This window comes from Rattus rattus, chromosome 17, assembly GCF_011064425.1.
Source record: "Rattus rattus isolate New Zealand chromosome 17, Rrattus_CSIRO_v1, whole genome shotgun sequence".
NCBI classification, from domain to species: Eukaryota; Metazoa; Chordata; class Mammalia; order Rodentia; family Muridae; genus Rattus; species Rattus rattus.
In genome coordinates this window covers 15287163-15302933 of record NC_046170.1, presented here as the reverse complement: position 1 = coordinate 15302933, position 15771 = coordinate 15287163, and the positions used below count along the sequence as shown (strand labels likewise).

Genomic DNA, 15771 nt, shown 5'->3' with positions numbered 1-15771 from the left:
TGTGTGTGTGTGTGTGTGTGTGTGTGTGTGTGTGTGTGTGTGTGAGAGAGAGAGAGAGAGAGAGAGAGAGAGAGAAAGAGAGAGAGAGAGTTGGCCTACACGAATATATGTGCACCGCCATATATGTGCCTGGTGCAAATATGTTGTATACCCTGGTACTGGAGCTACGGATGGATGGCTGTGAGCCACCATGTGCATGCTGGGAACCAAACTAGGTCCTCTGCAAGAGCAACAAGTGACCTCATCTGCTGAGCCACCATTCCAGCCCTACATCCATCTCCCCCCCCCCCCCCAGCTGGGGACCGAACCCAGCCTAGCAAGCGCTCGACCGCTGAGCTAAATCCCCAACCCCCACCCATCTTCTAAACTTGTATATATGCACAGACTGATGTGCTGAACTTCTTGACAGCCATCAGATCACACTCATACACTCAGCTGTACAAACTCCAGGATCCCAAGACACAAGTGGAGGCTAAGCCAATCACAGACCCACCACCTTCCTCCTACACAGATAGGAGCACATTTCCCTTGGACTTGGATACTCAGTGTGTGGGGTGGAGCAGCATGGGAGCTCCAGTAACTGGGTGCAGGGAGCTTGGCAGAGGAGTCACAATGGCAACAGAACATGGAATTCACACAGGATTTTGCATACTTGTAGGGGTGGGTGGGTGCTGTCCTCTGGTTGTCGAACCAGGGTCCCCATCCCAGCTGTGATGACTGGCTCAGCATCCAGATGTGCAGGCTGAAGGGGATGGGCTGGGGTCCAGCTGTGGCCTTAGGGAGGGGCTGAGTCACTCACTTCCCAGCAGTACAACCCAGGCTGGATCCAGCTGTTCCTGGAAACAAGTAGGAGGTGGGGTCCCCAAACCAGCTCGAGGTTACTGATCCAAACTTGCAGAGCAGGGACTCTAGGTTCCTATAAATGGAGTCTTTCAGATTTCTGCAAACTTTGAGGTTCCCTACGCCTAAAATGGGTTAGCCTCCTCCTAAATGCAAGGTCAGTCTCAAAGGAAGGATTTGTAGCTCTTTTTTACAGAATTAAAGGCACTTATATCCAGAGCATTGCTCCTTGGTTGTAAAAAGAGATTGCCTTGTTGCCAACATAAAAGCTTACTTTTCTTCCCCCAAAAGGTGCGACTCCCTGCTGAACCTGTGGGAGGTTATAATTCTTTCCCCAGGAGAAAGTGAAGTTTTTGTGTTTATTCATTCAGTATTTATTTCTTTAGAAATAGGGTCTCTCGGGGGTTGGGGATTTAGCTCAGTGGTAGAGCGCTTGCCTAGAAAGCGCAAGGCCCTGGGTTCGGTCCCCAACCCCAAAAAAAAAAAAAAAAAAAAAAAAAAAAAAAAAAAAAGAAATAGGGTCTCTCAAATGTAGTCCTTGCTACCATGGAACTCAATATGTAGCCCAAGCTGGCCTCAAACTCACTGCAGTCCATCTGTTTGCTTGTTTGTTGTTTTCTGAGACAGGGTCTGTGTAGCCCTGAATGGCCGGGAATTCTCTCTGTAGACCAGGTTAGCCTCATACTCAGAGATCTACCTGTCTCTGCCTCCCAGCTTCATTTAAAATCGTGACTTCTTGACCATCTGGACAGCTGCAATATTACATCAACATTGGAACAACTTAAGTCACCCATACCTGGATCCTCAGATTTCCCCTAAACTTCAAAAATCTCTGCAAATGCAACTCCTCATTCTTGTAACAATCATGGTTCCTAGCAACAGTGTGTGTGTGTGTGTGTGTGTGTGTGTGTGTGTGTGTGTGTGTGTGTATAGGACAGCATAACTTCGTTTCCACTCTTGTGGATGTGGGATGGGGGAGCCACTTGGCAGCTCCCTTGTCCAGTCCAGCCCGGAAGCACGTTCCTCTCTATACCTTTCCACAGGACCTCAGGGACTGGAATCTGGTAAACAGGGCATGAGGGGTTGTGGAAGTGTGAATCAGCCTCCCAGGCTCTCTGGTGTGTGTAGTTGAGTGTTTGAGTGGGTTACAACCGAGTATCTGTAGTAGATTAACAACTCTCTTGTAAGATAGAGGGCGGGTGGCTGATGTCGCTGGACTCACCCAACCAGGACAGGGTCACTGGACTGGATCCCACCCAGCTCATTGCCTGAATGGAAGCAGAACATTAACCCCCCTTCTGACCTGAACCCGCCCCAAAGCAAAGCCGGCTCCACTCCTCCCTCTGGGCACATTTAATAGCCTCTAATTACAGCATATTACCCCACCCGCCTGCGGGGGAGGGGCTTCCAGTGGACTCAGGGGTCAAAGGGCGCGGTCTGGGCTTTACCTCCCCTCCCCCCACTCCACCCCGCACCCTCTCCCTCCAGGCGTCAAAGCCGGTGTACTTTGTAGCCCCTGTTTACTCATTTGCAAAACGGTGGATTTTCAAAAAAAAAATTAAATAATACAGTTTCTAAAATTAAGAAAACAAAACCTGGGAATTAAAGAAGCCCTTGACTCCTAGGGTCGTGGAGGACATTCAATTGTCTGTAGATATATAGCTTAATGGAAAGCCTGGAAACAGTGAGCACGCCACAAATGATGTCTTGAGACTTTATTGTCAAAAAAATCTAAGCTCTGCGCTCACCTAAAGCCGGCTCAACCGGTGGACGCACCCTTTTCCCAGAAGGATGCGTTCCTGTGTTCTGCGCGCCCCCTGGTGGGCTTCAGGCTACCTGCAGCTTTGGACTGGTCAAGTGTTTTAAGACAGGAAGGTGCTCAAAGCACCCGGGGTCGGGAAGGAGCAGCATAGCTCAGAGGAAGAAGACCCCAGGCTGGGCAAGTGCGCATGTCCTTTACTCAGACTATCTGCCTGCTTGACCCTATCTGCTCCCAACCATACCCGCGTCTTCTGAAGGACTCCAGAATCACTTCTCTAGGGAAGACTCAAAAAAAAAAAAAAAAAAATCCTCTCACTCCACGACTACAGGATTTATTAATCTTTCAGCCCACATAAAGAAAGGCTCAGATCATAACGCGGCTAAACCGGAGGATTTCTTTGAGCTCTGGGGGAAAACCATGAGTGTGCCTGTGAAACTGGGTGCGGTAGATCCGCCTTAAAAGGATCTTGAGGACCACTCCACCACATAAAGAGAAGTCGCGAGGAGCGGAGGCCACTACTCTCCCTACCCGCAGGACTGAGCTGAGCCACACTGACACCTAGCGGCACAAGGTGCACTTGCCTGTGTCCCGTATCCAAGATGGCGAGGCGGGGAGGCAAGCGCTTGCAATTGGAAGAGATCACGTGTCTGGGGCGGAGCCTAGGCCTAGGGGGGCGGGATGGAGCAGGGCGGCGCTCTAGGCAGAGCGGGAGGTCTGGGCTTCGGGCGCTCGCTGGTGGCGGACCCGGAGGCTGCTGCTGCGTGCCGGGGCTCCTTGGCCCGGATCGAATTCGATCCGGAGCCATGAGTATGGACAAGGCCGAGCTATGCGGGTCTCTGCTCACCTGGGTAGGTCGGGGGGCGGGGCCTGGGTCAGGTGTGCGCCCTCTCCTCTAGCCCTGTCTTGGCCTTCTTTCCTCTGTCTTGGAGCTGGAAGGAGGAATAGGTCGTAGGCTTGCTGGGCCGTTGGACTCTGACCTGACCACCTGCTTCTGTCACGTGGGCAGGCCTGAGAGGAAAGAACAGGTGAGGCCACGCCCCTCTGGGGCACAGGCCTCGTCACATGTTAGTAATGGGGACCAGGTGACTGGTGGTAACGCCTTGATCTAGGTTTGCAGGCTTTGTCAGGATAGGTAAAATGAAGTCACGCCCCGTCCCTGCCTAGGTGTGTAGAAGCCACGCCTCCGAAGAAGTGATGTATTGGTGCTGCAGGCTAGTGCCCTCCTAATCCCGTGAGGTGTCTGATGGCTGGGGAAAAAAGTCTGCCAAAGAGGTTGTTCCAGGTCCTCAATTTTCCTGTTGCCCCTTCCATCGTCCCTCTTTAGTTGCAGACGTTTCAAGTTTCGCCCCCCTGTGCCAGTCCCCAGGACCTGAGCAGCGGACTCGCCATAGCCCATGTGCTGAATCAGATGTGAGTGGGGCTGAGTTGGGAGGATCCTGAAGGGCTCCCCAGCCAGCTCATCCTACCTTTCTGCCCCTAGAGACCCTTCCTGGTTCAACGACGCATGGCTCCAGGGCATCTCAGAGGACCCAAGTCCCAGCTGGAGGTTGAAGGTGACAGGTGGATTCATGACTAGGGAATAACTAGAGGATTTAAGAGGTGATCGGAAAGGGGAAGCGTTACATGTCCTGCGTGATGGACAGGCAGACCCACCTGGAAGACAGCCAGATGTCTGGTGACAGCAAGCTACTTTTGTTCTTTATACTGAGCACCCACAGTAAAACAGAAACCTTGCCATCATTCTTGTGATGTGGGCACAAAGCACAAACACAAACACACGTTAACTTCCAAGAGGTGTGATGGCAAATGCTTGTAATCCCAGATATTTTATGCTAAGGCAGGTGGATGGTAAATTCTCCATCATCCTGACTCGAATCCTTAAAAAGGAGGCCAGGGATATAGCTTAGCAAAAGAGAATTTTCTCATCCTACACATGTTCCTGGGTTCAATCCCAAGTAGCAGGAGGTTTGGGGAGGGAGGTAGCCAGAAGAGGTAGCATACACAGGAGCCCAGTACGTAGGAGGCAAGAGGATCAGGACGTCATGGTTAACCATGGTGGTTACATAGCAAGTTAGAACTCATTCTGAGCCACATGAGATGCTGTCAAAAAACAAAACTGGACTAAATGGCTTAGTGGTAAGAACGAATACTGTTCTTCCGAAGGAGTTTAATGCTTTTCCAGGGAGGACCGGAGTTCGATTCCCAGCCAGACATCAAGCAGCTCTCAACCACCTGTAACTGCTCCAGGGCATCTGACACTTGTAGCCTCTGCAGGCACCTCGTGTTCTCTGTCTGTCTGTCTGTCTGTCTGTCTCTCTCGCTCGCTCTCTCTTTCTCTCTCTCTCTCACACACACACACTCTTTCTCTCTCTCTCTCTCTCTCTCTCACACACACACACACAAACTCTCTCTCACACACACACAATAGTTAAAAATAAAATAAATCTTAAAGAAACAAGAAAACAAATTCAGATACATCTATGAAGACAGTAAAAGGAGGGCTGTGTGAGCAATGGGAGGCAGGAAGGTGCTTATTTTGTCTTTTTTGTTTTGTTTTGAGACAAGGTTTTTCTGTGTAGTCCTGGCCATTTTGGATCTTGATCTATAGACCACATTGGCCTCAACTTTAGAAATCTGCCTGCCTCTGTCTCCCAAGTGCTGGGATTAAAGGCAGATGCCACCGTTCCTAGCAAGGACTCTATTTTAAGTACTGTGGAAGGGCAGAGAGTGGTCTTAGCAAAAGAAAAACACAGCTTGGCTAAGCCATTCGGAAGCTACCCTTGGCTGCCTGGGGAGTGAGCACAGGCAGTGAGAGTAGGAGATGAAGGACTGGGAATGGAGCTCAGTGGACGACAGCTTGCTTAGACTCCGTCCAGCAGTGCAGGGCAGGGAGCTCAGTGGACGACAGCTTGCTTAGACTCCGTCCAGCAGTGCAGGGCAGGGAGCAGTGGACGACAGCTTGCTTAGACTCCGTCCAGCAGTGCAGGGCAGGGAGCAGAATGGACTAGCAAGGAGAGCTACTTGATGTCCGTGGAAAAGCCCTTGTCTTCCATACTGAAGACCCTAGATTTGATCACCAGAACTTCTACCCCAGCCAACAAAGGTGGGAGATGAGAAACAGTGGGTGCAGTCATCCCAGTGAGAGAACAGGAATTGGGTCAGGCAGTGAGAAGCCATTGGATTCTGGGGATAAAGATGGTCAGGTAGGGGTTGGGGATTTAGCTCAGTGGTAGAGCGCTTGCCTAGGGGAAGCGCCAAGGCCCTGGTTCGGTCCCAGCTCCAAAAAAAAAACCAAAAAAAAAAAAAAAAGATGGTCAGGTAGACACTCAGTGCAGACCAAGAGGAGGAAGATATTTAGAACAGGGCCAAACAACAAGGCGGGGTAAACAGGGAATGGAAACTGAGGGACAGGGGAGGAAGTGAGCAAAGGTTTGGGGGGTTGCTCCAGACCTCCATGCATCGATAACCCCTTGGTCTCACCAGGTCAGGAAGCTGGAGAGGATCCTACAGAGCTTGGTGGAATACTCAAAGGATGTGAGTGACTGCAAAGGAATTTAGGGGGCTGGGTTGGGAGGCAGGGTTCAGTCTGTGAGCCCCGAAAGCTCCTTCTCCCTGTGTTCTCAGGTTCTGGGGCACCCTGTGTCAGATCAGCATCTTCCAGATGTGAACCTCATCGGCGAGTTCTCAAACCCCGCAGAACTCGGCAAACTGCTTCAGTTGGTACTGGCCTGTGCTATCAGTTGTGAGAAAAAGCAGGGTATGAGGAAGGCTAGAGGGGAGGAAGCCAAAGAACACCCAGAGGGTACCCTGAGGAAATCCCCGGTCTCAGCCTCTTGCCTTCACCTTCATCCCCAGAGTATATCCAAAGAATTATGACGCTGGAGGAATCTGTTCAACATGTTGTGATGGAAGCCATCCAGGAGGTAGGTAAAGGCACTCCCTGTGGCAATCCAGAAGAGTCAGAGGAGGGGACATTTCCAGGGTCAAAGCGTCTGGGCACAGACTTGGCTTTGCATGCAAGCTTAGGCCTCTACCTGGAAGTCGGTCAGCAGGCCAGATCTTATGTATGTCAGCTCCAAGTAAGAACCCTGTAGCCTCTAAAGTCATGGCCATCTTCTGCACTGGAAGGAGCTTCTGGGCAGGAGTTATCTGGCTAAAACTAGCCCTGGGGAGGGGGAGGGAGGAGGTTCCTAGACTGAATTGTAGAAACTTTGAAGGTTGTGTCAGAGAGCCTAGCTTACCACAATGTCCTCCTCTGCAGCTCATGACCAAAGACACACCTGATTCCCTGTCACCAGAGAATTACGGGAACTTTGATACACAGGTAATGATGGCAAAACTGGCCAAAGGTTGCCACCCCAACACTGGTTCTCTGGACCGCTAAGGTGGAAAGGCTTGTCCTTATGAAGTCCAGGCAGCAAGGGTGAACTTGTGATGTTCCTGGGACACAAGCTGACATGACAATTGAGCACCTGATAAGGGGGCTTGTCACCCTTGAGCTTTTAATCACCAGTCCTAGCCTCTTCCCTTGCCAGATCTCAACAGTTAGAAAGTTGCCCTTCTGTTTTCTTAGGACCCCAGCCCAGTCTTAGATCCTAGGGTCCCTTAACCCTTCCCCAGGACTCCCTTGCTTCTGACTGGATCCCCAAGTCCTTCATCTTCCACCCCCCTCATCCATCTCAGTCCCGCAGGTACTATTTCCTGAGTGAGGAGGTGGAAGAGGGTGGCGATCTTCAGCAACACTACCTGGATCTGGAGCGGCAGGTGGGTGGGGCCGCTTGCGTAAACCCCGTCTACGTATGACCTGGTTCCTGCTTCAGCTCACCTATCTTCCCTGCCCATAGCTTGTGCTCCTTTCAGAGGAGAAGCAGAGTCTGGCACAAGAGAATGCTGCCCTACGGGAGAGGGTGGGCCGGTCGGAAGTGGAGAGTGCCTCAGGCCTCACCGCCAAGAAGCTGTTGCTTCTGCAGTCACAGCTAGAACAGCTCCAGGAGGAGAATTTCAGGTGTGGTCAGTCGGGAGGTGGGGGGTGGGGACGAGGTGGGGCCAGGGCATTGGGGCCAAAGGGCATCCTCCTTCCGTATCTTTCCCCTGACACCCCAGGCTGGAGAGCAGCCGGGAAGATGAGCGGCTACGCTGCGTGGAACTGGAGCGTGAGGTCGCTGAGCTGCAGCAACGGAACCAAGCCCTGGCCAGCCTATCCCAGGAGGCGCAAGCGCTGAAGGATGAGATGGATGAGCTCAGGTAGGTAGCAGGTCCTCAATGCCCACCACGTATCTGCAGCATTGGCACAGACTGCCCCCTAGTGCTAAGCACATTCAACTCCCAGATGCTAAGTGGACCTATACATCATATCTATACGTCATGACACCTTGCAGGCTCCAACTTGACATCCTGAGCCACATCGTGACATTTAGGCCCACTACACTGTCCTGAGCTTATTATGTCTCCTGAGAGACCCCTTGGATCCGTGGAGCCCCCTTGATTTTACATTGTCATTAGTCAACACCTTACAGCACCCTTGACAAATACAACCCCTCCTAATACTCTCCAGACCCCAGTGCACCAGTTGGATCCCATCATGCCCCTGGATTCTAGAATGTTCTCTAAGACTGTATCATCCCAACCCCCCTGTGAACCTACTGTGCCTTCTGTATCTGCAAAGACCTCTCCTGTAACTCTATACACTCTTAGAATGCTAACGCACCTGGCGAACCATCCCACCTGGATTCTGACAACTCCTCACAGCTCCCCCAGGACCCCAAAACGTCTTTATCACTCACTCTGCTATCTCACAGTTCTTTCTTTTCTTTTCTTTCTTTTTTTCTTTTCTTTTCTTCGGAGCTGGGGACTGAACCCAGGGCCTTGTGCTTGCTAGACAAGCGCTCTACCACTGAGCTAAATCCCCAACCTTTTTTTTTTTTTTTTTTTTAAAAGATTTATTTGTTACATATAAGTACACTGTAGCTGTTTTCAGACACCCCAGAAGAGGGCATCAGATCCCATTACAGATGGTTGTGAGCCACCATGTGGTTGCTGGGAATTGAACCACTGAGCCATCTCTCCAGCCCTCTCACAGTTCTTCCATGTCTGCAATTCCACTCCCAGAAACCTTTCCATTATACCCTGTTTCCCTAATGACCCCTGCCAGCACTACAGACCTGGCTGATGATTTCACCTTGAACCCGAATCCCTCAAGCTGAAACTCTTCCCTGCCCAGCCCAACTTCTCAGCTAGCCTCTGAATTTTCCACTTCCTATTCCTGTCTCAGACAGTCCTCCGAACGTGCAAGGCAGCTGGAGGCCACTCTGAACAGCTGCCGTCGTCGCCTGGGTGAGCTCCAGGAGCTCCGGCGGCAGGTGCGGCAGCTGGAGGAGCGAAATGCAGGCCACGCGGAGCGCACGCGGCAGCTGGAGGATGAGCTGCGCCGGGCTGGATCCCTGCGTGCCCAGCTCGAGGCTCAGCGCAGGCAGGTAAGGCAGGTGGCTCCACCCCTTAACGGCCCGCCCCATCACTATAGTCCACTTCTACCAAGGCTCTGTAGCCTTCCCTGGAGCTTCACCCCTCCCTGCCTGGGTTTGTAAGCCCCACCGCTTCTCATAAGCACCCCTCTCCCCAACTTCTTAGTGCAGCTAGAACCCTCTGGTTCCACTCCCTCTTCTTTTCCTCAGTTGCTGCCTCTCCTTCAATCTCTGCTGTACCCACGGCTTCCCCTCTCACCCTTTTTCTTTCTTTAAATAATTTTATGCATATGGGTTTTTCATCCGTATGCATGTCTGTATACCACATGTGCATCTGGTGTTCCTGGTGCTCGTGGAGGCCAGAAGGGGGCATCAGATCCCCTGGAACTGGAGTCACAGATAGTTGTGAGCTGATATAAGGATGCTGGGAATCGAGCCCCTATCCTCTGGAAGAGGAGCCGGGCTTTTATTTGCTGAACCATCTCTCCAGCCCCTAACTTTTTTAATTTTAATTTTTATTTTTTTAAAGAGATTTATTTATTTATTATGTATACAGTGTTCTGCCTGCATCTACACCAGCAGGTCGGAAGAGGGCACCAGAACTCATTATAGATGGTTGTGAGCCACCATGTGGGGTGCTGGGAATTGAACTCAGGACCTCTGGAAGAGCAGTCTGTGTTTAACCCGCTCAGCCATCCCCCCCAACTTCTTTTTTTTTTTTTGGTTCTTTTTTTTGAGTTAGACTGGGGACCCGAACCCAGGGCCTTATGCTTTAGGCAAGCGCTCTACCACTGAGCTAAATCCCCAACCCCCCCCAACTTCTTAAGTTATGTTTTGTGTGTGAATGTGCAAGTGGGGTTCAGAAGACAACCTGTAGGGGTTGGGGATTTAGCTCGCGGTAGAGCGCTTGCCTAGCGAGCGCAAGGCCCTGGGTTCGGTCCCCAGCTCTAAAAAAAAAAAAGAAGACAACCTGTAGAAGACCACTCATGTTCCAGGGAATCCAGCTCGGGCTTGAATTCTCTTGTAGATGCAAGAGTTGCAGGGCCAGTGGCAGGAGGAGGCCATGAAGGCTGAGAAGTGGCTGTTCGAATGCCAAAACCTAGAGGAAAAGTGTGACCTGTTGACAAAAGAGAAGGAGGTAAGGCTGAAGCCCTGTGTGTCCTGGGATAGCCCATTGCCCAGGAGGTCCAGCTGACACCTTGCATCCTACCCCTGTAGCGGCTGTTGACTGAGAGGGACTCGCTGAGGGAGACCAATGAGGAGCTCCGCTGTGCCCAGTTGCAGCCCAGGGGATTGAATCAGGCTGGTGAGTTTCAGATCGGGCTTGGCAGTGGTCTGGGGCTGTACCTGAGCCTGCAGAGGTGATCCTTGAAAAGAGAACCTAGGGATAGAGACTGTGGACGCTTGGAACGCTAAAGATTTTTTGTTTTCTCCAGGCCTCTCCCTGGATCCTACCCCTTCTGGCCTGGAGAACTTAGCAGCAGAGATCCTGCCTGCAGAGCTCAGGTACGTCGGGACCTTTTAAGGCTCTGGACCCATGCCGGTCAGGCAAGGCTCTTCCTCACAGCACTCTCACAGCACAAGCCCACTATTGGTCTTAGATACCTGGTTTAGGTTTCTGTGTTTCTCCTTCTGCACTGACCTGACTAAGGGCCTTACTCTTCCAGGGGCTTTGCCTCTCCAGGATCCATGTTCAGAACACAAATTAATGTGTACTGAGTATGGCTTTGCTCTAGGTGCAAACTCCGTACATTTTAGCCCCTCTTACTTTGATCTGAGAACCGGGAGCCGTCCCTGTGACCCCTACTATGTCCAGTTCCTTTCCCTCTGCTCTGGTAACCCCGTGTCAGCTCTTGCTGTTTCCACAGCTGGATGCAAGTGTTTTAATCCCCTGCTCCCACACATCTCCTTTGGAGCTCTGCCCTCTTTGATTTCTGCTCACCACACCCAGGTTAGCTCCCAGAGCATAAGCCACCCGAGTCCATGCTGGGTCCTCAATACTCCTACCCCAAAGCAGCATTCGGTCCAGAGTTTCACCTAATGGTCTGTCTAGGACACAGCCCTACTCTCTTCTCCCTGTTTCTCAGAGAGACACTCGTGCGGCTTCAGCTGGAGAACAAGAGACTGTGCCAGCAAGAGGCGGCGGACCGGGAGCGACAGGAGGAACTGCAGCGCCACCTGGAGGAGGCCAACCGTGCACGCCACGGGCTGGAAGCGCAGCAACGGTAAGAGTCCTGTCAACTTGTTGGGAAGGGAGCTCTCTACACATGCAAGTACTGAGCGCGCTTCCCTCCCAGGCTGAACCAGCAGCAGCTTTCTGAGCTGAGGGCCCAGGTGGAAGAGCTACAGAAGGCCTTGCAGGAACAGGGGGGCAAGACAGACGACGTGAGTGCCCACCTCCGCCCTGCGTGGCCCTCCCTTGTGCTCCCCAGTAATCCTCCTTTCTCCCCACCCCCTTGCTGCCCGATGCCTGATGAAGGCCGCTGTGAGTACCACGGGTCCAGGGAGGCACACCATTGTTACCCGCACAGCTTTTCAGACCTTGGCCCCCATCCCCTCACTCCCCGATGCTTCTCTCCCCCAGCCCACCCTGCTGAAGCGGAAGCTGGAGGATCATCTGTAAGTGCAGAGAACTTTCACTCCTGGGGTGGGAACTCTCGGGACAAAGATGTGGAGAATTGTGGGTGAAGAGACCCAGTCAGGTCAGGTCAAGTACAGCATTTTGAGACCGGATGTTGTGTAACTGAAGCTGGTCTTGAATTCTGACCTGCCGACCTCTCTGTCTCCCGTGTGCTAAGATTGTCGGTGTATACTACCGTGTTCTGCTTTTAGGGCCATCGTTTGTTTTAAAATTTACTTATTTTATGTGTATGAGTGTTTTGCCTGCATGTCTGTGCTACTGAGCCGTGGAGTGCAGAGGAAGGCCTCCCATCCCCTGAAACTTGAATTACAGGATAGTTTTGAGACGACGTGGGCGCTGGGAACCATCCTGGCATCCTCCACAAGAACAACAAATGGATCTTAACCCCCCCTTTTGTATTCTTACGAGACAAGTTCTCCCTGTAGCTCAGCCTGGCCTGGGGCTTGTAATCCTTCTGCCTCAGCCTCCTTCCTGTCATGCACCATCGTGTCTGACTCAGAAACTTTTTGAGAAAAAGTGGAGGATGCTGGTATGGGCCTGTGAGTCCAGCGCTCAGGAGACAGAAGGAAGAAGGGCAGGAGGTCAGGGCCATCGTGGGTTACATGAGACTCTGTCTCAGAAAAAAAAAGTATGTATATATGTATGTGTTATTATAAAATATATTCTATGTAATGTTATGTAATATAGTATGTGGTATATACATTGTATAGTATAATATATGATATAAATATAATATCACACATATGACATATACATTAAGTGATTAACAGTGATACTTAAATATATGTAATACATATTCCTGACTAGTGGTAGAGTACTGGCCTGGTATAGACAAGGCTTCTAGGTTCTATCCTTAGTGCCACAAGAATCAGCCTAGAGTGGGATGCTGGGGTGTGGCTTATGACAGAGTACTTGTCTAGCATGGACAAGCCCTGGATTATATCCCCAGCACCACAGATAGGTGGGTGGAGATGGATGGATGGGTGGATGGATGGGTGGATGGATAGATGGATAGATGGATGGGTGGGTTGATGGATGGATGGATGGGTGGATGGATGGATGGATGGATGGGTGGATGGATGGGTAGATGGGTGGGTGGGTTGGTGGATGGACTGGCAAACAGATGGATGGATGGGTGGATGGATGAATCGGATGGATGGGTGGATGGGTGGGTGGTGGATGGAGTTGGATGGACAGATGGATGGGTGGGTTGGTGGATGGACTGGTGGACAGATGGATGGGTGGGTGGATGGGTGGGTTGATGGATGGAGATGGATGGACAGATGATGGGTGGGTTGATGGATGGAGATGGATGGACGGATGGATGGGTGGGTTGATGGATGGAGATGGATGGACGGATGGATGGGTGGGCTGGTGGGTGGACTGGTGGACAGACGGATGGGTGGATGGTGGGTGGACTGGTGGACAGATGGATGGATGGGTAGGTTGATGGATGGAGATAGGTGGACAGATGGATGGGTGGGTTGGTGGGTGGACTGGTGGACAGATGGATGGATGGATGGGTGGGTGGGTGGACTGGTGGACAGATGGATGGGTGGATGGGTGGATGGATGGGTGGGTGGTGGGTGGACTGGTGGATAGATGGATGGGTGGGTTGGTGGATGGAGATGGATGGACAGATGGATGGGTGGGTTGGTGGATGGAGATGGATGGACAGATGGATGGGTGGGTTGGTGGATGGACTGGTGGACAGATGGATGGATGGATGGGTTGGTGGGTGGACTGGTGGACAGATGGACGGATGGATAGCAGGTCACCCACTGCTTCCATGCCCACAGGCAGAAGCTGCATGAGGCTGATCTGGAGCTTCAGAGGAAACGGGAATACATTGAGGAGTTGGAGCCTCCCACGGACAGCAACAGTAAGTGGGGCCCAGCAGTGGCCTGGGCTGAGGGAGCCCTGAGTGCAGCATGAAACTTGGGGGCCCTTGTTCTTCAGCAGCTAGGCGGATCGAGGAGCTGCAGGACAGTCTGCAGAAGAAGGATGCAGACCTGCGGGCCATGGAGGAACGATACCGCCGCTACGTGGACAAGGCACGCACGGTGAGGATGCTAGGTGTCCCACTATCCTGCCTTAGATCCCTCTCCATATGCTTCCCATCAGCTCCCACTCCTGCCAGTCTGTGTATCTCTGCCCTCTGCCTTCACACATGTCACACCCGACCACGTCATACCATAGGCATCTGCAGGCGCTGCTGCTAGGGGCTGTCAAATCCACTGTGCTCGGTGTGTCAAAGGGTCTGCAAAGGAGTTTGGGTAGCATAGCACAGCTGTAGAGTTTCTGCCTCAAATCCACCAATGAGGTGCTGGAAACATGGCCTCAGGATAGAGTGCTTGTCTAATATCTACCAGCCAGGGTAGGTGCCTGGGTATCTGGCTTACTTAGCAGGCAGGAGGTCCTGGGTTCAGTCCCTAGCATTCCAAAAAACTACGTAAATATAGAATGTAAAGCCAAAGAGAGGGGCCGAGGGTTCAGCTGTGTTCCCAGCTATTCTACAGGCTTAGGCAGGCTGGAGAGAAAAGAGCCAGGAATGGCAATACACTCCTTTATCCCTAGCACTAGGGAGGCAGAGGCAGCTAGAACTCTGAGTTTGAGGTCAGCCAGGCTGCATATCGAGACTCTGTACGAAGAAACAAAGAAGGGGAGGGTGCACAGATCCAGATCCAGATCCAGGTGTGGTAGCACTTTGTGACCTAGAGGTGAGAGAATCACGGGTTCAAGGGCTGATCTGAATGAGAACCTGTCTCAAACAACAAAACAAGATGATGCTAGTGATACTGCTGTGTTCCCTCGAACCTGTGGGGCCTTAGGTACAATCCGTCCCCAGGACTGCAAAATGTCACTACTGTTATAATTAAAGTCACTCTCCTGTGATTTTCCTTTCCTAATCCCTAGGTCATTCAGACCCTGGAACCCAAGCAGAGGCCACCCACTGGGGTGTCCCCAGAATTCCATACCCTGAGGTCACAGCTCTGGGAGCGGAACATGCGAATACGGCAGCTGGAGGTGGGTATCCTCATCCCTTCTTGCGGCCCTCAGCATCCCCCAGCCCCTGACTCTTGTCTCCCGGCAGATGGACTATGAGAAGAGTCGGAGTCGGCAGGAGCAGGAGGAAAAGCTGCTCATCAGTGCCTGGTACAGCATGGTGAGTGGGTTCCTCCTTGGCTGAGGTCACGTGGGTCTTCGAGGTCCCATCAGGGTCACGTGACTCAGGTAGGTTCACTTACCCTGCCGATTATACCATTTCTCTAGGGCATGGCCTTGGAGCATCGAGCTGGGGAAGAGCATGCCCCTGCCCATGCGCAGTCCTTCCTGGCACAGCAAAGACTGGCCACCAATGCTCGCCGAGGACCCCTGGGGCGCCAGGCGTCTCTGAGCCTTCGCCCCACTGACAAGCACTGATAGACCTCGACTTCCTGCTGCCTGCTGAAGTCTTCCAGTTTACATTTACCCAGCCTGGGGCTTTGACCTCGATGGAGACTGACTTCTGCCCTCTCCTTCCTTAGATGGGAGAGAAGGGGAAGGCAGGTGGCAGGTGTAGGACTATTCCTTTTAGCAATGTGATTCTTCTTGATTCTTCTCCTGGGCCTCACGTACTACCTGGGAAGAGCCTGATTTTATATTTGAAAAAAAAAAAAATAAAGACTTTAAATCTGTCTTGAATGTACTCTAGACACAATGGTGAGGAATAAAAATTGCACTAGGGACACAGACGATTACTTTTAAAATAAATGTATGAGCATTTTTGCCCATCTGTATGTTGTGTACCATATATGTGCTTGGTGTCTGCAGAGTCCAAAGAGGGCATCAGATCCCTGGGACTAGAGTTACAGATGGCTGTGAGCAGCTACCATGAGGGTGCTGGGAGTTGAACCTGGGTCCCCAGGAAGAAGAAGAGCCAGTGCTCTTAACCACAGGCCACCTCTCCAGGCCTTAGCTTGCATTCTATTGGGGGTTTTGTTTGCTTGTTTTGTCTTTTTTTTTTTTTTTTGAGACAAGATTTCTCGGTGTTGTCCTGGCAGGTCTGAAACCTGTTCTGTACACCA

General features: G+C 51.8%; 1 protein-coding gene across 5 annotated transcripts; it reads left to right on the top strand.

Moving 5' to 3' along the window:
* Positions 1-3278: 3278 nt before the first annotated feature.
* Positions 3279-15481, top strand: Hook2 (hook microtubule tethering protein 2). 5 transcript variants are annotated; one of them, XM_032887816.1, is made up of 23 exons: positions 3279-3450; positions 3927-4012; positions 4083-4155; positions 6086-6136; positions 6227-6359; positions 6458-6525; positions 6864-6926; positions 7286-7366; positions 7447-7607; positions 7706-7846; positions 8874-9075; positions 10091-10201; positions 10282-10369; positions 10500-10569; positions 11151-11288; positions 11361-11448; positions 11543-11548; positions 11648-11682; positions 13504-13586; positions 13667-13767; positions 14621-14731; positions 14799-14870; positions 14978-15481. In XM_032887816.1, exons 1-23 carry the CDS (start codon positions 3406-3408, stop codon positions 15125-15127), a joined length of 2157 nt encoding a protein of 718 aa, XP_032743707.1. In that variant the 5' UTR covers positions 3279-3405; the 3' UTR covers positions 15128-15481. The 5 variants fall into 5 exon arrangements, with proteins under 5 accessions (XP_032743707.1, XP_032743706.1, XP_032743709.1 ...); XM_032887815.1 differs by having other exon boundaries at positions 3280-3450; positions 13664-13767; XM_032887818.1 differs by lacking the exon at positions 11543-11548 and having other exon boundaries at positions 3280-3450.
* Positions 15482-15771: the final 290 nt, after the last annotated feature.